The 23,911-nt window shown below is 38.0% G+C and overlaps 1 protein-coding gene across 1 annotated transcript in view; it reads right to left on the minus strand.

The window, feature by feature from the left end:
- LOC150092465 (uncharacterized) overlaps positions 1 to 23,911 on the minus strand; it is a 195,787-nt gene that overhangs the window by 119,851 nt on the left and 52,025 nt on the right. The window contains exon 4 of the mRNA XM_090414868.1: positions 22,590 to 22,706. Within this exon, the coding sequence (XP_090270994.1) occupies positions 22,590 to 22,706 (117 nt within the window). The remainder of the gene's footprint in view (positions 1 to 22,589; positions 22,707 to 23,911) is intronic.

Genomic DNA, 23,911 nt, shown 5'->3' on the forward strand with positions numbered 1-23,911 from the left:
GTAAAATGTTAAGTACAAGCAAACTATTTAAAAATATCCTCCATTTATTTAAAATTAAATTTTTTTTTAATTCAATTATAACAGTCTGTATTTACATTTAATATCTACTGTATACTGCCAGTAATATGTACAATATATGTGCACTGTAATTACTAAAAAAAATATACATTTATTTTACAAAAACTTTAATTGTACCTTATTTTCCACTTATGTATTTTTTGAAAATTTTATTTATTTATTATAAAAATTAAATGATAACCTTATAGTTGTGGTTGGGCCGCCTTTCTCTCCTCGCAGCCAATATTTTTAGACCCAGTTTGACTCTGTATATACATATATATATATATACTCTATAATATACAATAATAAGCCTTTTTCTGTAATGTTTTTGTGTCACATTTTTTGTCATGTTATTTGAAACGTTTTGAAACTCAGAGGCTACCCTGAATGTCGAGTCTTCAAAATTCGAGTCATCTGAATTCAAGGAGAATTGGCCTCCCAGTCCGGAACTCGGGGTGGGATACCGTATGCACCAGGGGTAAGAATCCCCCTTTCAATTCTTCAAAATTCGAGTCATCAGAATTCAAGGAGAATTGAGTCAGGCAATGCATTCCACTCATTCACCACCCTCCAGGTGAAAAACCTCGTTCTCACATCCTTGTTAACCACACTTTTCCTTAATTTCCAATATCTCCATCACTATTGCACAACTGAAATATTTCCCCTGCATCATCAATCTTATAAAAATCTTTTAGTAATTTAAATGTTTCTATGATAACACCTCTTCTCCGCCTACCAACCAACCTCTGCAATCATAAGCTCTCAGTCCATCAATGTAGGGAGCATTATTTACATCACTCACCAACTTAGTCACTCTCCTCTGAACCCTTTCCACAACCTCCTCATCTCCAAGGAATCCAGGTAACCAGACCTGAGCACAGTAATCCAAATGTGGAAGTATCAACACTTTATAAAGGGGAATAATAACCTCTTTATCTCTGGATGTCAGTGTGTTCCTCAATAACCAAGTAATCCTATGTGCAATTTTGGACACCTTAGCAATGTGTCCCCAGAACTTCATCTCCCTATCCACCGACACCCTTAAGTCTCTCGCTTCATCAATCTCTTGGAGCACTGTTCCATCAATGTATTACACAGCTGTTCATCTTTTAATCTCAAAATGCATAACTTTACACTTTTCTACATTGAACTGACATCTATTTCCTGTTGCCCATTTTACCAGCTTATTTAAATCATCCTGCAAACTCTCAACATCAGCTTGACTTTTTATTGCGCTACCCAACTTTGCATCATCAGCAAACAGCTGAATATCTCCCTTTAAGCCATTTCCTATATCATTTATGTACAAATTTAACAACAATGGCCCAAGCACAGAGCCCTGATGCACACCACTGGTCACCTGCCTCATCTTGGACTCTGCTCCTCCACACACCACCTTCTGATATCTCTCCCTGAGCCATTCTCCTATCATTATCACCAGTTTAGTATCCATCCCCATCTGCTCCAATTTGCCTAGCAGTATTCCATGGGATATCCTGTCAAAAGCATTAGCAAAAGATAAGGATGTTATTTTGCCTCTTTACAAGGCCTTGATAAGACCTCACTTGGACTATTGTGCTCAGGTCTGGTCTCTTGGTTTCCAATGTGATTCTGATATATTGGAGAGAGTACAAAGGAGAGTGTTAAAAATGATATCAGGATCGTGGAATACTGATTATGAAGGCAGGTTGAGAATTTGTAGATTGCAGACACTAGCAAATAGGAGAAAGAGGAGGTGATATGATTGAGACTTACAAACTGCTGAAAGGGTCATGCAAAATTTCAGTTGATGGGATTTTTCAATTTGTGGAGGGTGGGGAAAGGACGAGAGGGCATCCGTGGAAGCTAAGAATGAAGGCTGCCAAGAAGGGTGTAAGGGCCAGATTTTTCTCTCAGAGGGTGGTGCGTGATTGGAATGGATTGCCATTGGATGTTGTGAGTGCAAGCAGTGTGAATGAATTTAAGAATAAGTATGATAGCTGGTGTGTGTAGTATGTGGCCTCCCTCGATGAGTCTCTGACACCCTGGAGGTCTCTCTTAATAATAATAATAATAATAAAATCCAGAAGTACCACTGTGTAGCCATTTCCTTTGTCCAACTCAGATGTCATTCTATTATAAAAAGCTAATAAATTGCTAAGGCAGGATCGACCTTTAACAAAACCATGTTGGCCCATACAGAGTATCATATCCTGATCCACCCATTCTTGAATTTTGTCTTTAACCAACTTTTCCAATACTTTTACACCACTTCCGCGATGGCGATTGGTCTGTAATTAACTATTGCAGTTTTAGAGCCACCTTTATGTAAAGGAACTACTTTGCCTTCCTTCCACTCCCTAGGGACCATACAAGAGTTCAAACTTAAGTTAAATAACCAAGTAAGAGGCGTTGACAATTCCTTTGCACATTCACGCAACACCCGAGCCGATATTCCATCTAAACCTACAGCAGTGTTTGCATTTAAATTCTGCAATATACTAAGTACCTCTGATTGCTTAACTTCAGTTCTCACATTAGTTACTGCTATAGGTACAGAGATATTCTCACTTGGGTGATAGACTTTTGAAAAGTGATTAATCAGTAACTCTACTATTACATCTGAATTGGTCACCTCGATACCATCAGCACCCACTAAGGTTATCCTTCCGAAGTCATTTTTTCTTTTACTTGCCACATAGCAGAACTCTTTGAGATTACCCTTGATCTCCTTGGCTAAGGTCTTCTCATAATCTGATTTAGCTTTTCTTACTATGCTGGTAACCTTCCTAGCTTGAGCCTGGTACTGCTCATGGGTGTACTGATCACCTTTCTCCTTGTAAATTCTCCATAATATTTTCTTTTTTTGCAGATCAAGCTTGATGCTACTATTCATCCATCTAACGCCTACCTTGTTTGTCTTCCTGACCATGGAGACACAATCTGATATTGCCTTTCTCAGATACCTGCTGATTTTATCCAATGCACTGCTAACATCTTTCTCCTGCAATATGTTCTGCCATGAGACTGGTGCAAGCTCACTCCAAAGCTTGTTATAAATGCCTAACCTGTAGTTCCATCCCTTCTTAAGAGAGAAATCCACAAATTTTCCAACCTGCCAAGTCAGTACCACATGATCGCTCTCATCAATTGGAGGTAATGAGGACAACTTACTTATGCACATATCCTCTGAACCAATGACCAGGTCCAACACTCCACCATATGTCCCTTCAGTTATGTGTTGTTTCAAGTAATTATCACGTAGAAGATGTATGAATTCCATTTCATTTTTGCCACGTGATATTCCTCCTTCCAATTGATAACCATAATTAAAATACCCCATAATAATCACTAACCCTGCACTAATTTGCTGATGCATGAATTCATTATCACCCCATATGCCCACTGGCCTATAGCAGCAACCTACTGTGTATTTGGTTGTGTTGGTCACTATTTCACACCAGATGCCTCAAATGATAGACATGTGAATGACTGTCATCTTGATATACTACTTTCTTTGGCTGCAATTCATCAGCTATCATCAACAGTACTCCTCCCTTGTTCTATCTTCTCTATGCTCCCTGAAAATGCTGTACCCATCACATTCAATTCCAATAACCACATCTTCTGCTGACAGCCAAGTTTCACTAATGCCTACAACTTTTGATGAGATTGCATTGACTGATGCCAAAAATTCTTCCCTCTTATTTCAAATGCTTCTTGCATTTGTATACAAAAAATTGCAGATTCTCTTTAGTTCTTACCAGCTTTAGAACTGATATACATGTCACTAATTTCCATAGTCCCATGCTGATTTTTATCCCCTCTATACTGCAATTTATTACGCGAATAAGGAACAACAATTATACCATCACTGTTTAAGTTTCTCCTTCTTACACTCAACCTTTTCAATTTTAGTTTCCCTGCTCAATTACTTCAACTTGTTCAAAAAACAGTAACTTCTTCAATCGCTTATGCCCTTCCATGTTCAGATGCAACCCATCTCTTGCATACAGCTGTCTTTTGCCTTCAAACATACTCCAGACATCAACAAATTCCCGACCTCTTTTTTTTTGCACATTCTTGCAATCATATCATTCATTATCATCGTTCGACTACTTAACTCATAATTGTTAAAATGAGGCAGCACACACAATCCTCACATTGACACTTTTCTTCTTCACGATATCTAACAATGTTCTTAAATCTTTTGCTACACGATTAATACTACCTCTCAGGTCATTTGTACCCACCATAACTATCATCTTTTCTGCATCATGCCCTCTCTTTATTGCTAAGGCCACTCTCTCTATTGTTCCACCAGCCAAGCACTCCTCAGGCATACCACTCTCCATACCCTTAACATAGAATCACCATATATTTTACCACTCATAATGTCATTCAAGTCCAAACGAGTCACTCACGGCCTCATTTTCTACGCTATTCAGCATGACTCCCAGTTTCATTACTCAACGCTGTTTTACTTACTCCCTCACTCTCACGACATCTCGTTTCTTCTAGACCTCTTGTGCTTTCATTCTGTTGACTCCTAATCACTCCCATATTATTTATTTCTTCATCAATCCCTAAAGACTCTCCCATACTTAATCCTGCACTAGTTACTTCAGCTAGAGCTGTTGCCACCCAGGGTGGTCCTTGAGTTTTCTGCCCCTCTCAATACACACCAAAAATATTACAAAAAGTCAAAACGATGTATATAGGGAAATAAATTAAAACACTATGTTTATTTTTGAAGTCAAGCTTTAATTTCACCATTCTAAAATGTTATTTTTCTTTCTTTTCTGTTAGCAAAATCGTCGATGACTGGCGAAGTCTATTTCATAGTAATGTAGGTAATTCTTAATCAATTTTATTTAGAAAAACTCCTCTCACAACTAGCAACACTTACAGCAATTGTGAGGAAAATTCGCAGTAGTATTACAATCTTTGGAACTGAGTTCTCGAGACTGTATTTTAGAATTAACTGCAAATTCGAAGTGCCGCCCGGGGCGGACCGCCCCCTCCGCATCCCCCCCTAGCTACGCCACTGAGCTAGAGTAATCTCCATAGTCCTAATTTCTCTATTCAACCCAATTAACTCGGTTTTAATTTCCAGAAACCCCTTACTGAGCACTTCCAATTCCTCTTGCAAAAGATGAAGGTCACTTTTAATTTTCCTGAATTCCTGTCGAAGTTCATCCGCTACGGTCCCGATGTCTGCTTTCATGCCTAATCACTTCAGCCTATCCCGACACTTCTCACATACGTCGACGTTTTCATTCTTCTCATTTAGCTAAACAGTCCACAGATTCTTCACATTCCTCAATGCATACATATAACAGTTTCTGCAATACATCCGCTGCGAAAAATCCAACGCAGAGCCAGACTTTCGTAGAGAAGTTCTGCGAGCCGTTGACGTAAGTTTCTTGTTGGACGCCATCTTTAGTCGCTGAAGTAGTGAAACAAACAGCAGCAAAAACACAATATATACAACAGAATTCCAAACAATAACACCACTGAAGGACACTTGTATCCAATCGAAGCACAACTATACTTTAATTTAAAAACATGTTTTACAGCACAACTCAACACGACCGCCACGTTCACTAATGACACGTCAAAAATAATTAATGCCAGCAGCACCCAAGGTTCCCAGGTGGACACCCTCCCAAGTACTAACGCAGCTCAGGTTTGCTTAATTTTAGTGATCAGACGAGAATTGGCGCTTTCAAATCGATCTGGTCGCTGACACATTTTATAATAGTGACAGCAGAATTGGATAAAGATCATTGCTAATTAGAAGAAACACACGTATAAACCACAGTGAAAATTATTTAATTGTAAATATTTCATCCTAAGTATCTTAGGACATCATCAGTACAGTATTTAAACAAAAATTAGGAATAACATACAGTTAGGGCGCATGATTACAATAGAATCTCATGAAAACGTGCATAACGTGCTAAAGTAGTAAAAAAAAAAAAAAAAAAACGTTATGCACGTTTTCATGAGATTCTATTGTAATCATGCACCCTAACTGTATGTTATTCCTAATATTTTTGTTTAAATACTGTACTGATGATGTCCTAAGATACTTTAGGATGTAATATTTACAATTAAATAATTTTCACTGTGGCTTATACGTGTGTTTCTTCTAATTATGAACGCACCACAGGTTTCCTTATTTAAAAAAGATCATTGCTACACCACGATACTGCTTGACTTTTCTAAGGCATTTGATAAAATACTGCATGGAAAACTATTATGCAAACTGGAGCAAATGGGAATGGATATGAGGCTAGTAGCATAGATGGGGTGCGTGAGGGTTGATGGACAGAGAGTAGTATATGGTGGAGGGGAATCTAGGAGAATGATGGTGACTAGTAGATTACGTCAGGGTTTGGTACTAGGTCCTTACTCTTTAATTTGCATATCAATGGCATAAGGAAAGATTTAAGAGGGATGTTCAGTTCTTTGCTGATGATGCCAAATTGGGTAGAGCAATTGTTAATAAAAGTGGTGTAGATATTAGGATGATTTAAATAAATTGCCATTGTGGACAAAGGATATCATCATAATCAATTTCCTGATATGTATACCCCTAAGGGTGGCAGACAGACACCAGAGAGCAGTATATGGTGCAGTGGAATCTAGGAGAATGATGTTGACTAGTGGAGTAAGGGCAAAGGATAATGATTGTCTAATTAATGTTGCAAAATGTAAGGTTGTGCACTTCATGTTGAAAAGACTACATATGATGTATCATGTTGGTGTTATTGGTTTGCATGAAATTGATGAGGCTAAGAACTTCGGGATAATGGTGGACAAAGAATCGAAGTTCAGAAGGCGTATTACAAAAGTTGGTAAAACAGCTCAATGAATTACTTGGATGTTGATAAAACACTAACAAGTAAAGATAAGGAAGTTATTATCCCTCTTTATAAGGCTATGATTCAGCTACATCTTGACTGCTGTGCACAGATTTGATCAACTGGGTTACTTAATGGAAGGTGGTCAAAAAGATTCAGAGATGACCGACTAAGATAATGACAGATTTGTGGCATACTTTATGAGGATAGGTTGAAGTTTTGTGGATTAAAAAGTTTAGTTGATAGGCAGAAAAGAGGGGACCTCTTAAGATATTAAAGGGGTTTTATACATTTTATGCAAGTGAAAATTTTCAATATATGAAAAATAGTCAGAGATCTAGGGACTATCTGTGGAAGTTGTGTAAGATTGTGGTTAGTAAGGTGTGCGACCAGATTTTTTGTGTAGAGAGTGGTGAGTGAGTGGAATGAATTGCAGAATGGGTTGTGAGTTCTCTGAAGGTGAATGGATTCAAGGAGAGGTATGATAGGACTTATGTGTATAATTGATTAATCTGGGTCTACCATAGTCTCCGAACTCCATAGAGACACTTTGAGCTGTGTAGAAGAAAGTAATTTTTAAATTGGTGAATAGTCTGTTTTTTTCCCGTTTTTCTACGTTTTTGAGTGCTAAATCGTTTCTCTGAATACGAGTGTACTTCAGTGGTTGTTTTTTGGAAGTTAGTTGCTGTCGCGATATAATATATTTTGGTTACCTTCGGAATTGAATGCATAACGGTGGAAGAAAAAACGAAGCTAAGTTTTCATTACTGTATTTAGTTATATTTCATTTTATTTAGTGTACTTAAATGTTTTGTTTTGCTTGTAATTGTTTGTACTTTTTTTCTATTTATTTAATGGAATTGATTAATTGAATAATTAACGATTACGCTACTCGGCAGTAAGGAATGATGACGGATTCAGCAGCAGTCGCAAGTGTCGTATCGCCAAGTCCTCCGCCATTTAAGAACTCAATTATTAGCAATATCATAAGGGACTTTGTGGCATGCAGTACTTGTGGCATGTATGCGTCTCGGGAATTAGATATATGGCTTGTGAAAGACAGCAGAGAGCGTAGAGCGTATATGCGCAAAATGCAGGCAGTTGGAGGAAATAAGTGCATTAGAAATATCGATATTTGACTTTGTTGCTCCAGGAACGGGGAATGAATGTAGGAAGACAAGTAGTGTGATAGGAGAGAATGAAAAAAAGATATATATGAATGAGAAAATAATAGTTGATAGTGTGGAAGGTGTGAGTGACTGTGAAAGTTTAGGAGATCGTTTTGTTTGGGTGAGTGAATTTAGAGTAAGAGTGACTGACCTGCAGAGGGAGATAGATGAGTTGAAAGATGAGGTGTAATGTCTTGTGAATGAGAGCAGAAGTATGAAAGATAAGATTAGGAGAATGGAAGAGATAAATGCAAGGAGAATCAGAGTAGGAGAGAGAGAGAATTTAGGGAGTATGAGTGAGAGGTAGAGGGGTGCTAGAAGAGGAGAGAATGGAAACAGTAGAAGAGAGGGAATGAGAGAGGTATGGGAATGCTAGCAGACTAGAGGATGGAAACGGTAGGAGAGAGGGAATGAGAGAGGTATGGGAATGCTAGCAGACTAGAGGATGGAAACGGTAGGAGAGACGGAATGAGAGAGATATATGGAAGTGCTAGAAGAGGAGAGAATGGAACGGTAGGAGAGATGGAATGAGAGAGAGGTATGGGAATGCTAGAAGACGAGAGGATGGAAACAGTAGGAGAGACAGAATGAGAGAGGGATATGGAAGTGCTAGAAGTGGAGAAAACGGAAACAGTAGGAGAGAGGGAATGAGAGAGATGTATGGGAGTGCTAGAGGAGGAGAGAATGGAAACAGTGCAGTAAGACAAGCGAAACTGGAATATGGGAGGAGATTGGCCCTAAGATCCAAAGAAAATCCCAGGGAATTTTTTAGCTGTGTGGCCAGTAGGAGGAGAAATGACTGTGGAAGAATGATATTGTGGGATAAAAATGGGAATAGAGTGACTGATGCAGAGGACATAGTGGAATTGTTCAATGACCATTTTATTGGAGTATTTCATCCTGGAGGAGTCAGTTTTAATGCTAGAGGGATAGGGCAGGTTGAAGGTTTAGAGGTACAGGAGGAGAGTGTGTTTCAGATACTGAGAACTCTGGATGTCAATAAAGCTTTTGGACTGGATGGCATTTCACCACGAGTTTTGAGAGAATGTGCTAGGGAACTGACAGTGCATTTAACTTGGCTTTTCAATGAAAGTCTGACTTCGGCAAAGGTGTCCAGGGAATGGAAGGAATGTAAGATAGTGCCATTGCATAAGGGTGGTAACAGACTGGAAGTGTCTAATTATAGACCAGTCTGTGTGTCATCAGTAGTTGTTAAGATCTTGGAGAAAGTAGTGAGGGACCGTATACAGCATTGGGCAGATGAGGGTAATGTTATCTCTGAAAGTCAACATGGATTTGTGAAAGGACGCTCTTGTTTTAGCAATATGCTAGCCTTTTATAATAAAGTTACAAGAAAATTAGATGAGGGAAAGGCATATACTGCAATTTTCTTAGACGTAGCAAAGGCATTCGACAGGGTGCCACATGGGCAAAGGTTGGTCGATTGGTAGAGCCTCTGTTACTAATGGCTCAGTTAAGTAAGTTTGAGCGCGGTTAGTAGTTGAAAGGGGTCCAATTGTTCGATGCTGTTGGCACACTCTCCCTCGATGAGTCTTTGGACTCCCTGGAGGTGTCAAATAATAATAATAATAATAATAATAATAAGCTGATATTTAAGTTGCAACTCCTGGGTCTGAATGTCAGATAGGTATCAGAGAGTTGTGTATGGTGGAGCAGTTTCAAGGGGACAGAAGGTTAAAAGTAGGGTCCCACAGGGCTCAGTACTAGGATCTATATTGTTTAACCTTTATATCAATGACATTGCCAGTGGATTGCAAGGGGATATTCAGTTGTTTGCTGATGATGTGAAGCTGGGAAGGATTATTAGTAATAGTGCAGATGTTGTAGCCCCGCAAGACGATTTGAAAAAGCTAGATAGATGGGTAAATGAATGGGGGTATCAGTTTAATGCATCAAAATCTAAGGACTTGAGGTTTGGGAAACATCGATGGGATGCTGCATACTCTATGGGAGGAGTTATACTGGAGGAAGTTGGGGAGACAAGAGATCTGGGGTTAGTGATTGATAAAAACCTGAAGTTTAGGGGACATTGCAAAGGTGGTGAAGGTAACACAGAGGAATGCTGCAATTATGAGGACACTGACCTGCAAAGATAAGAGGGTTATCATTCCGTTGTATAAGTCTCTGATCAGACCACACTTGGATTATTGTTCTCAGATTTGGTCCCCAGGATTTGAAGGGGATAAATTAACTGTAGAAAAGATACAAAGACGGATGACAAAGATGGTCTCAGGACTTTTCAATGATAGTTATGAGAATCGGCTGAGGGAATGTGGACTGCAGATTTTGGTGGATAGAAGAAGGAGAGGTGATATGATTGAGACTTTTAAACTGTTGAGAGGTGGTTACAGGGTTGACACTGGGGAGTTCTTTCACTTGGTTGAACAGCGGGAAGGAGTGATGACAAGAGGCCATCCCTGGAAGTTACAAAAGGAAACTGTGAGCAAGAGGGTGAGGAGTGGTTTCTTTGCATGGAGGATGATTGAGCCGTGGAATGCATTACCTGATAGAGTGGTGAGGGAGGGCAAGAACGGTCAGTGAGTTTAAGGAGTGGTATGATAGACTTTGTGGTTCTTGGCGGGGGAACTTCCCCTCGATGAGTCTTGACAGACTTTATGTTCTTAGGAAGGACCTCACACGATGAGTCATTTGATTCCATGGAGGCCTGAATAATAATAATAATAATAATAATAATAATAACAGATTTTAGTAAAACCAAAATGCTAGCAGTAGGCAGAATTAGAGAAGTTGATGAAGTGGAAGAAAAGAAACTGGAACAGATTAAAAATTGAATTAAAGTATTTAGACACATTGATCGCAAACCGGTTAAATTAAGAAACTATTAAGCACAGAATAAATCTAGGGTGCATCTATTATGACCCAAACTTTCAAAAAATATGAAAAAATACACATCTCTCCAAAGAACTTTAAATTAGAGCATAAGCTCAATGGTACCTTGCAGTTATTTATGGTGCAGAGATTTGGGTTATCAAATAGAAGGAAAAAAGAATGAAAGGCTGTGAAAACAAGTTTGATGAAAATAAGTAAAACATCACTGAATGAAAAAAAACCAAATCGGTAGAATTACACGTATAAAAATAGTCTTTTTTACATTTGCTTCTGTGTATGGTAAAAGTATGTGATGATAGCCTTCGTTCTGGTAACCGACATGTAAGCAAAACCACATGACCAAATGAATGGTACGTTATCTACCTTACCTCATGCCTCATTGCAAAGTTGGGAGATTAATGCCAGACATGAAAGATGTGATGGGCAAATTTGGAATGGATGAGAAAAAAAGGGCAAAATCCTTCTGGAATTCTGTACACATAACAATCTAACATACAACAAACCCACAATCATAATGAGACCACCAACACAAGCAGATACATTCAAACTTTCTCATCACTTTCCTCTGAACAATATAGTATCATTAAAACCAGAACCGGTGCTAGGGTCTTTGCTGCCCGCATGCAATTTCGATCTAAGTGCCCCTGTAACGATTCCGGCATGTGTGGTTCTTCTATAATAATGAAAATTTAAATTATTTGAACTTTCTCAAATAAATTTTGACAGAACAGCCACACGTTGGTTCGCAAAATGTAACGAACCGGGGGTGTTGACTATGCAGGATAATCATTAAAAACACGAATATTCCAAAAATTCTCAAAAGTTAAAGCAAATTTTGATAAAGCCACTTCACTTAAATCGTTGAATATATTGATACAGGGATTATAGCCTTTTCACTGACCCGAATCGCTAACAAAATTAAAATGAATTTTAATTACAGTTAAAATTTATTTGAACTAAAGTTTAAAAAATTCTTGCATTTCACAAGTTACTAAGAATTTAGTAACTTGTAAAAAATTTTTATAAGTGGAACTATCTTTTAGGAAAATAAAAGAAACTGAAGATAGATGAGAAAATAAGAGAAGAATTCAGAAGTAATTAGAACATTTAATATAAGTATTCAAAAAATAACGTCTTTACAGAATAACAGAAAATAAATAAACTCAAATGGGGATGTGAGTTCAATGTTGCAAAATGTGAGGTTTTAAAATTTGGAAAACAAAGATGGGATGCAGAATTTATGCTTGGTGAGAATATATTGTTGGAAGTAGAGGAAATTAGAGATCTGGGAGTGATAGTGGATAAATATCTAAAATTTAGGGGACACATCGCCAAAATTGTGAAGACAACACAAAGACTTCTGGGAATGATGAGGAGGACACTGACGTGTATAAGTAGGGAGATTCTTGTTCCATTGTATAAGGCTTTGATTAGGCCACACATGGATTATTGTGCCCAGATTTGGTCACCTGGTTTTCAGAAGGATGAAGAGATGTTGGAAAGGGTTCAAAGGCGACTGACTAAGGTAGTTTCTGACCTCTGGAATGTCGAGTATGAGGAAAGATTGAAAAGATGTAATTTGCAGAGTCTAGTGGAGAGAAGGAAGAGGGGAGATATGATAGAGACCTACAAGTTGGTAAGGGGTTGTTATAGGATCAATGGTGGAGAAGTTCTACAGAGAATACTGGGAGATCAGGGGAGAACCAGAGGTCATCCCTGGAAACTGTATAAAGAGGGTGTGAGTAGGGGAGTGAGAGGCAGGTTTTTTTCGTGCAGAGTTGTGAATGAATGGAATGCCTTGCCTGAGAGTGTGGTGTCTGCAAGGAGTTTGAATGTGTTTAAGACACAGTATGATGAGATGTGTGTGAGATAAAAGGACCTCCTAGATGAGTCTTTGACTCCATGAGGTCTTGTTTAATAATAATAATAATAATATTTTTTCCCTTTCACATTTGCCCCATTGTCATACCCTTGACTTCGCATGTCTTCAATGGGAATGTTCCATTTTTCCAGTTGTTCCATTATTGTTGTACATAAACCACGTCCTGTGGAATCTGATATATCTGCAAAACCTAAATTGTTTTCCCTGATCTTGACAATTTCATTGTCACAGAAAAAAAAGCGAATAATAATGGTCATTTGTTCTGTTTTACTTGCATCAGGTGTGCAGTCTAAAATTATGGAATAATATTTAGATTTTCGAATTGATAATAAAATTGTATCCCTGATTGCATTACTTAAAGTTTCCAATATTTCATTTAGACTGTCTTTACTCAAATAGTCTATGCTATTGTTTCATTGTAGAGCCCTTTCAACATGATTTTCCATAACAGGATCAAACTTTGCAAACAGTTCGACTAATTTTAAAAAATTGCTGTTATTCCTTTCATACAATTTATCAGATGATCTGCAAAAAGCTAAATTTTGGCTACCAAGAATTTTATAATTTCAATCAGAGTTCTAAAACACTTGTGCAATGTTTCTTTTCCATTTCATGCATGCTTTGAGTCTGGCAATCAATAGTAGTTTTGTTTTTTAAATTTTTATCAAGTTCCTTCCATTGTAAGAAATTTTTCATGTGAGTAAAACTAGTCTTATGTCTATGCAAAGTTGTACTTACATTTTTCCAATCTTTATAACCTTCTATAAGACTACTTGATTCAGTAGGTGCCAAAAGTTTGTAACAAAAGCAAAAAACAGAATTTAAAGTTTCAAAATAAATGAGCCATGTTCTTGGCAAGAGCTCCCGTTTTCCATTTTTCTATTTATAATACATGTCGCCAAATTTACGACCATATGTATCTCTGGGATATATTATATTTTTCTTTTGAACAGGCCCCATTTCAATTAAAACAACTTGTAATTTTTCATCAATATTTCCCCATTCACCTGGATCTTCTAAATTTAGAGACTAACAATATGTTAGTTTCGTGGTCAACTACAACTAAATCTTCTCCTAACTGTTTTTCACTTAAATCATGCATCTTGTTATCTTGTTCAATAGTTGCAATAGTACTTTTATGCAAATTGGATGATGTGCACAGTTCTTCAACGCTGATTTCTGATGTATCGAGGTGGTTACAATCTGCATCAGATTATTTTAATATTTTAACAAATTTATTAAGAGCCCCAGTTTGTTTTTTAATATCTGCTTCTTTCGCAGCATGATGCTTATGATTTTGTGCACCAGATAACTTTTTTTTTAATTTTTGATTCCATTTCTATTTTATACCCACAAGAAATTATTACACAATTATGACACAGAGACGAAATAATAGTCAGTACTGTGCTACTGCGCTAACTTCTTGTTACAGACCATATAAAAAATTGGCATCCCTTATCCACTCTACTAAAGACCAACCTTCCCCCCTAGACCTACCTGGTGTATACCAGGTCCCTTGCAGTTGTAAGCTGTCCTACTTTGGCCAAACAGGCAGGACAGCAAATATCAGAATTTCAGAACACAAGGACTACATCCGTTTTCATCAATACAGCCACTCTGGTCTTGCTGACCATGCTCTGGATACCTGCCATAGAATACGGTGGAAGAAAGCCAGGATAATACATCGTAGCAAATACAGATATGAAAGGCTTTTCATGGAATCAGCTTCAGCCCTAAGAAACAATCCTAACCTCAACAAATTTGGCTGCATGAGACTTCCTCAAATTTGGGAAACCTACATCAGAAGACCTTCAGCCCAATCGCCCAAGAATACCAAAATTGCCCGCTAGAGGGCACCATCAGGACTTTAGGAGAAATAATTAGCTTCCTACTTCTTCCTCACTTACTGTTTGTTGTGCCTGCATGCAGGTGTCTTGTAGTTAAGTTCTTGAAAATGGCAACGTGACGTTGCCGAAATATAGAAATATATTAAAATTTAATTTAATGTATATCCTAGTACATTGTAATTTCCTTAAATTATATAGTGAAAAAAAAAAGAAAAAAAGAAAAAGGTGACTTAGTGAATGAGATGAAAAGTTAGCCTGCTATGGACTGACAGGAAGATCAGCTAACATGAACTTAAACGAACAACAACAACAAAAAAAAGCTATCTGCAGTCATGACCATGGTCAGTTGAGCCTTGCAAACCATGCTTTAGATACAGTTGATAGAATCAATTGGGCAAAGAACACCATGCTCTGTTGCAATAAATTTAGAAGAGAAAGACTATTTTTGGAAAAATCAGCGTAATCTAAATAAATCTGATTGAATTAAACTTCCCAAAATATAGGAAACGCTAATACTTCGAGATTCCAGTTTACATCCTAGGCTGGCAACATTCCACCTAGTTAAGACTAGTCTTTCATCCACATGCTTCATTTAGTTTTGTGTTGCCTTTGTGTGTATTAATTCTCATATTGTAATCTCTGATGATGTCTCAGAGAATGAGATTATCTATTGGAAGAATTAAATACATTTTTAATTCTTCCTTAGTGCTGTTTCACTCCATTATGTCTCTAACAATAGTTTCAAACAGCACTTAAGCTTTAACAAATTATTATTATAATACAGGCACCTCCGTGGAGTCCTATGACTTATTATGGGAGACCCAGTCTATCCACACAGTCTATCATACCTCTCCTTTAACCCATTAACCAAAAAAGCATTCACAACTGACTCTGGCAAACCCATTCTACTCATTCACAAACCTCCAAGCAAAAAATCTAGTTTTACACTCCTAATGACCACACCTTTATTCAACTTCCAGAGATGACCTTGTTCTGGTCCTTCTAGCCAAGTGCTGAAACATATCCCTGCATCATATGACACCCTTGCAGTTTTACATGCCATGGCATTGAGCCAAGCACACACCTAAGTTTGTCATACTTACCAGCCCGGTAATTCCACATGTACCCTGTCTTAATTGTAAATTCGACTCCTTTAGCCACCTCCCAAGTCATGACCTTATGGTCACTCTCACCAATTGGTGGCAACATGGTCATGTTCGTTACAGCTACATTCTCAGCTGCAATTACTAGGTCCAGCACTCTCTGCCCCCTGGTATTTTCCAATACATGTTGCCGTAGATAGTTGTCCCTTAATAACTGCATAAAATCCAATTCCTTCCTCCCATGTGCCCTCTCCTCTTTCCAGTCAGTGTTACCATAATTGAAATCACCCATAATAATTACCCTCCTTCCACTCATTTCTTCTATTTGCTTATGCATACTATCCCCACCATCCACTCCATCACCCGGTCTATAGCAGCACCCAATTGTATATTTTGTTCTGCTAGATTGTATCTCACACCAAACAGCCTCAAATGTGCTTTTTTCCCCATCCTGCAGTTCAACTTCTATACTCCTTGGCTGAAGCTCATCAGCTATCATCAATAACACTCCTCCCCCCTTTTTATTCACCCTGTCACTCCTGAACACGCTATACCCATCGCATTCAATCCCACTAGCTTTATCATCTTCTGTCAGCCATGTTTCACTAATACCGACAACCTGTGGCCTGGAAGTGCCAACCATGGCCAAAAACTCTTCCTTCTTGTTCCTAATACTCCTGGCATTAGTGTACATGAATCGCAGAAGCCCAATTGTCCCATCCCTACTTTGATTCCTTATACTAACTATCCCATTCTGATTTGTTGTCCGTCGTACTCGCCCGGGCATAATATACTCATTCATACACTTAACTGCCCCCCCCTAAAGTCTGCATATCTACTCCCCCCCCTTTTAATAAATCTAGTTTCCCTGAGTCTGTACATCCACTTCCACATCATTCATCAACACTCTTTCAAGTCTCCGTACACCAACTCCATTCAAATGTAACCCATCCATCTTATATAAGTCCTTTTGCCCATCGAACTCATTCCACACATCCCCAAATTCCACACCACTCTCCATGCATAACCCACGCATAAAGTCATTGGCAATTATGGCCCTCCTTCTAAACACTTCGCTGTCATACCGCAGTAAGATACTCACCATCCTAACTCTCTCACTCTTCTCTTTTGCTACCTCAAACAACTCCCTCACATCCTCTATCATTTCAATTTTGTCCTCTTTCAAATCATTCGTTCCTGCCACTATTATCATCTCTTTCACCCTCTGTTTTTGCAGTCGAATAGATTCGCTGACGTCCTTTATGTTCGCACCCGGCTGGTACGACTTCGTTAAACTCTCAATTATTACGCCTCTTAATAGCGAATCCCCATACAGCACTCGCTCCTTCATTTTATTGACGTTTACGAACATTCTATTATTTGCCGTCACAGACTTCCGCCGGTTATTTGTCGGTACGTTCAACACACATTTTTCCATACGCTCCAGTTGTCTTTTGGCTCTGTGTATCGCGCCATTTAAACGGGCAATTTTGCTACTCGCATTTATCTCACCATTTTCATTATCAATCAAATCATCCATTCTTTCTGTGTTTCTACCTTCATTTACACTTTCAGCGATGCTCTCACACCTATCTGGCACTACCACGCAATTCTCTAGTACACCGCCATTTTCTACATTCTGACTACTGTTAACGATATCAGTCTCAATACACGAAACACGCTTGAAGTCCTCATTCTCTTTACACTTTCTACACATATTAACTCCACTATCACTTTCTAACCAGACTCCTACCGCTCTTCGCAAGGCATACATCTCACAGACAGCACATTGCATAAAATCTTTTACATCAAAACTCTTAAACAAGCATGGCGACCTGGCCGCCATTTTTTTCTTTATCGGTGCCATGTGTACGCTATCTTTTCTTAAAAATAATAATTAAAATAACAGAAAACACGCAAAAATTGCACAGACACACCAAGAAACAAAAGCAAACAATACTACTTAAAATTCTAGTAAAATATCTAATGTTAACACAAAATAATACTGATCTTTTCAGGAGCTCTCGACAAGCCGACGATCTAATCCGTGCGACACCAAGCGACATCCAATGTCTTGCTCACGTATTATAACACAGTGACGGCTGAACTGGATAAGGGTAATGGGTTTACAGTGATTCTGCTGGACCTTGCTAAGGCCTTTGACAGGATACCACATGGAATTCTAATCAGTAAATTGCAGCATATGGGAATGGACATTGGGTTGGTGAGATGGATAGGAGGGTGGTTGACGGAGAGATATCAGAGAGTGGTTTACTCAGGAGTAGAGTCCACAAGACGGCCTGTGACTAGTGGTGTACCACAAGGATCTGTTCTTGGACCACTGCTGTTTAATTTGTTCATAAATGATATAGGAAAGGATCTGAGAGGAACAGTTCATTTGTTTGCGGATGATGCGAAGTTGGGTAGGGCAATAGTGAATGCAGATGACGTCAAAATTTTGCAGGATGATTTGGATAGATGGGAGGTCTGGGCTAAGGAGAATGGATGTCAATTTAATGTGGCAAAATGTAAGGTTATGCATTTTGGGGTGAAAAGATTGGCGGCAGTTTACTGCATTGGTGGAACCGTGCTCCAGGAAATTGATGAGGCACGAGATTTAGGAGTGTTGGTGGATAAGGAATTGAAATTTAGGGGACACATTGCAAAAGTGGCCAAATCAGCTCATCAAATCACTTGGTTGCTGAAGAATACGTTGACAAGCAGAGACAAGCAGGTCATTGTTCCTCTGTATCGAGCCTTGATAAGACCTCATCTCGACTACTGTGCTCAGATTTGGTCACCTAGGTTTCTTCTTGATGGGGAGGAGGTGGAGAGGATCCAGAGGCGAGTGACCAAGATGATAGCAGGTCTGTAGAATGAACCGTATGAGAACAGGTTGAGGATTTGTGGGTTGCAAAAATTGGTTGATAGGCGGAGGAGGGGAGATATGATTGAGACATTCAAATTACTCAAGGGTTTCTATAAAATTAATTCAGAAGATATTTTTGAGAACAGGGCTGGTTGTGGGAGGACTAGGGGACATCCATGGAAACTGGGCAAAAGTGTGGTTAGTAAAGGTGTTAGAGCTGGGTTCTTTACTTTTAGAGTAGTGAATGAGTGGAATGCACTCCCTGAGTCTGTGGTGGATGCTGTGACAGTGAATGAGTTTAAGGCGAGGTATGATAGATACTGTATGAATGTCGAATAGTTGTGATGAATATGATTTGGGGCCTCCCTCGATGAGTCTAATGACTCCCTGGAGTTGCCCGTAATAATAATAATAATAATAATAATAATCTATCCTATAAATTTCTTGATATTAAACTGACACTTATTAATTGCACCCAATATATTGACAGCCTATTTAAATTATCCTGTAAGCTCTCCACATTGTATTGATTAACTATTACTCTTCCTAATTTTGTATCATCAGCAAACAACTGAATATTTCCTTTCAGGTTATTTCCTATATCATACTTTGTGGCATACCACTAGTCACCTTTTTTTGCCTCAATTCTGCCCCTGTGTGTACCACTTTTTGATATCTGACCAGCAGCCTTCCTATTCTCCACTTAACCAGTGTCATATCCATCCCCATTTGTCCTAATTTGTATAACAGTGTTACATGTGGTATTCTGTCATATGCTTTTGCAAAATCCAGAAAAATGATCAGGCAGCCATTTCCTTTATGCAACTCAGCTGTTACTCTATTATAAAAAAAAGTTAGTAAATTACTAAGGCATGACCAACCCTTCACAAAACTATGGTGACCCTCATACAGTATCATATTTTTATCTATCCTTCATTGAATTCTCTTTTTTTCAATTTTTCTAGTACTTTACCACCATGCATGAGATACTGATTGGTCTATAATTTGCTATTGTAGTCTTAGAACCTCCCTTATTTAAAGAAATAATGTCCTCTAAACACAACTTGGAACTCTACCACAGCTGAGACTGAAAGTCAAATGGTTTGCCAGTTCACTTGCACATTCTTGCAAAACTCTAGCTAATATCCCATCTAAAATTCCCGCGCAAGTGTGGTATGATAGACTTTGTGTTTCTTAGGGGAGACCTCCCCTCGATGAGTCTTGACAGACTTTATGTTTTTAGGAAGGACTTCCCACGATGAGTCTTTTGACTCCATGGAGGCCTGAATAATAATAATAATAATAATCCGATGGCTGTATTTACATTGAGATTCTGCAATATACTAAGAACCTCCAATTCATCAACCTCTGTTCTCACATTAGTGTCTGTCATCACATAGGTTAAAGCAGTAACCTCACTAGGAAGATATATGCTTGCAAAGTGGTCACTCAGTAACTCAACTATGTTATCCACTTCTGTCTTCTTGTGACCATCATCACAAATTAAGGATAATTAATCTTCCATAGTCATATTTCCTCTTACTTGAAACATAATGAAAGAACTCTTTGGGATTTCCTTTGGCCTGCTCAACTAAATTCTTCTCATAATCTGATTTTGTCTTACTTGCTTGAGCCTGTACTGTTTTCATGAGTTTGATGGTCACCTTTCTCTTTATATACCCTCCACAGCATTTTCTTCTTCTGCAGCTCGTGATTAATGATATTATTCATCCATCTAACCCCCTACCCAATTAACCCTCCTTACTCTATGTATACAATATAATACTGCTTCCTCTAGATGACCCTTAACTATATCCCATGCACTGCTAACATCCTTACCCTGCAGTGTTTTATGCCATGATACAGATTTAAGCTTCTTCCCAAGCATGTCATAAACACTTTCCTTTTAGTTCCACATTCTTGATGGAACATTCCTCATGTTTTACAATATCCTAAGTCAAGACAGCATGATCACTTTCACCAATTGGAAGCAATGTTACCTTAGTTATTGATAGTGCTCACATCCATTACATGCTGCCCTCAGTAATTATCTCTCAGCATGTATAAATTCTATTTCCTTTCTGCCATGTGATCTTTCTTCCTTCCAGTCTATATATATCTCCATAGTTGAGGTCTCCCATAATAATCACTTGACCTGTACTCATTGTACTAATTTAGCAATGCATGTCTTTGAGATCATCTGTAGAATTCCCTGGCCTATAGCAACAGCCGCTGTATATATTTTGTCTACAGGAAACTGTTGACAAAATATACAGTATAAAAAAATATTAAAAAAAAAGAATAGGAAAGAGTGTCACCTGTTTCCTATTCTTTTTGGTTGCAATTCATCTGTTACCATCAGCAGTACTTCTTCCCCCTTCCTATCTTCCCTAAAAATACCAATTCCTTCACATTCAATCCCGGTAACTACATCATCTGCTGTTAGCCAAAGTCTGACTAATGACTATTATTTTTGGTGAGGTTGCACTAACCAATGCCAGAAAACTCCTCCCTCTTGTTCCTGATTCTTCTGGCATTAATAGAAACAGCAACATCCCTTTATTCCCCCCACCCACCCACCTGTACTTTCTGAATTGACTACCCTACTCAATATTTTTGCTTGAGAGATTTGATTCCTGAGTTGGTAATTTTCATTCACTCACTTCATGGGTGCCTTCACAGAGACTTACTTGCGTCCACTCTAATTGCTTACGTTTCCTTGAATTTATACTTCGGCATGCTTGGTGAACAAAACTCTCTCCAGACACTTAACACCCAAACCATTCCGATGCAGTCCATCCGCATTGTAGAAATCCTTCTTTCCATCAAATAGAGACCACAGATCCACCTACATCATCATTCCTTTTGCACGTATAGACTCATTGGCTATCAATCCCCAATTCCTCAGTTCTCCTCTATCATAGCTTTGTAGGAGACTTTCAACGTTCACCTTCTCACTTTTCAGTTTTGCCTCTTCTAACAAATCCTTTACGTACTCCCTCATAGAATACTTCTCACATCTCAAATCATTGGCACCAATGAAGAATCATTTCCTTCAACTTATGTTTTTGTTTTTTATGGTGTGGCTAATATCGTGAATTTTTGATTCTGGGGAAACACGATTTTGTCATACTTTCGTTAAGTACTCTCCTGATTACTGAGTCTCCATAGACAGTTTTCTCCTTAATTGTTTTTTCGGTCATTCTTTATTCTTTCAGATTCTCACCTGCTTCTTTCTTTTTTCAGCCCTGTTGAACTCTTGACACTTTTGCAGTTTTTCAATTTCACGCTTTTGTACTATGAAGGATATGCATTCTCGTCACCTAACAGACACTCACTTTTCAAACAGTTAGTACATACTCTCTCCAGTTTCAATTTCTTTCCACATATTCTCTAATTTTCTCAATGCATACATTTTGCATGCACTGCATTGAATAATATCCCAAAAATTCAAATTGCTGGACAACGTGGTTCTTTGCCACCATTGTTTGTTGAGTTGGTGTCAACAATATCACAATAAAAGTGTCATTATTATTATTATTATTATTATTTAACACCTCCATGGAGTACAAAAGCTCATCGGGGGAAGGCCTTCCAATCTACCAAGTACAACAAACCCCAACCACCATCATTGCAACTACACCAATGCTATCTACTGTACTCCACCACGACTAGCATTATTATATAAAATCACAAACATCCATGCTCATGGCAGGATTCAAGCCTACAGCCTTTTGACTGGAGAGTGGATACACTAAACACTCGGCCAACCAGGCCGGCATATAAATATACACTGGCCCATAAATATTCTAATACTCTAAAAATATTAAATCTACACTAACACATTATAATACTCCAATTTTATGATGAAAAGAACACAGCAAAATAGATAAAGATTGCTAATAATTTTACATGAGTGCTAAATTAGATGACCGCTCACAATATAACTTGAAACCTCAATCCAAAGGCTAAGTAAAAGTTCCTCTCGGCGACAAGAATAGAACTTGCAATGCTCTTCGTTCAGGCAGTTGGCCGTGGATGGCACATGCTGCTTCCACTGAGTGTATTTTATGAAACCGATAACAAATAAATACATCATAAATAGATATATACATCATATATTTACATACATATGCTTTAATTTCCTTAAGGATATTACTATTTGTTACAAGTAATTCATTTTTGTGAAATTACTTCTCTTAGTCATTAACAGTGAATAGCTGCATGACATTAATTACATTATTAGTTACATTCAGGTTTTTAACTCTTATTACCTTTGTTTTGCTGTTATTAACTATTTAATTGTTATCTCTTTTAACACACTGTTATTTGATTACACATTTTGATTTCTTAAAGTTCATTTAGCATTCCAGAAATTTTCTTATTAACTGATGCACTCTTTCACTCACTCACTCTCTCTCTCTCACACACACACATGCAAAGTTAATTCCTAAATAAATGAAATAAATTTAAATAAATGAAAGAAAAAACAGATTATCGTTTTCCATTTATAGAAAGCACACAAACATAGGAAGATTCCTTCATGCTATCTCACACCACCACCACCCCAAGCAAAAAATAGACCTCATAAAAACCTTAAGGGATAAAGCATACAGCATCCTAGTATAGAAGAAAAGCAGAAAGAAGAAATACAATAACACAGATCCTACAACTAAATGGTTTTAAAACTAAGTTAATTAAGAAAATTCTCAATACAGCACCTACAAGAAACTTAAATAAACAAGACTTCAAGAACGCAGTCACCCTTCCTTATATCAAGAATGTCACAGATAAATTAGCCAAACTTCTCTACAAGTATGACATAAAAGTGACTTTCCTACCACTTGAAAAGATATCAAAATCTCTTCATTCTCCAAAACCTCCACATCCTGATGAAAAAACCAGGAGTTTACAGTATTCACTGTTACTGTGGCATCTGCTACGTAGGCCAGATGGGGAGATTGGGAGTAATCCGCATGAGTGAACATCAAAAGGTTGTACAAAAAAAAGAGAGAACATAAGTCTGGTTTGGCATTTCACACAATTTCTACTGGTCATGATGTACTCTGGGACAGAACAAACATGTCCTATATTGATAAAAACTGTTTGACAAAAAAAATTCAAAGAGGCAGCAAATATGATCAAAATTCCTATGCAATGCAACAAAAATCAAATTTGCTCAGCATTTATCAAACATTTACCCAGTGAGTGTGAAGTGAACTGCAGAATGTGACATCAAATAGCATTGTTATCAGCTAACAC

Source organism: Typopeltis vanoorti, chromosome 26 (assembly GCF_054136105.1).
Source record: "Typopeltis vanoorti isolate ZY-2024b chromosome 26, IOZ_Tvanoo_1.0, whole genome shotgun sequence".
In the NCBI taxonomy this organism is placed as follows: Eukaryota; Metazoa; Arthropoda; class Arachnida; order Uropygi; family Thelyphonidae; genus Typopeltis; species Typopeltis vanoorti.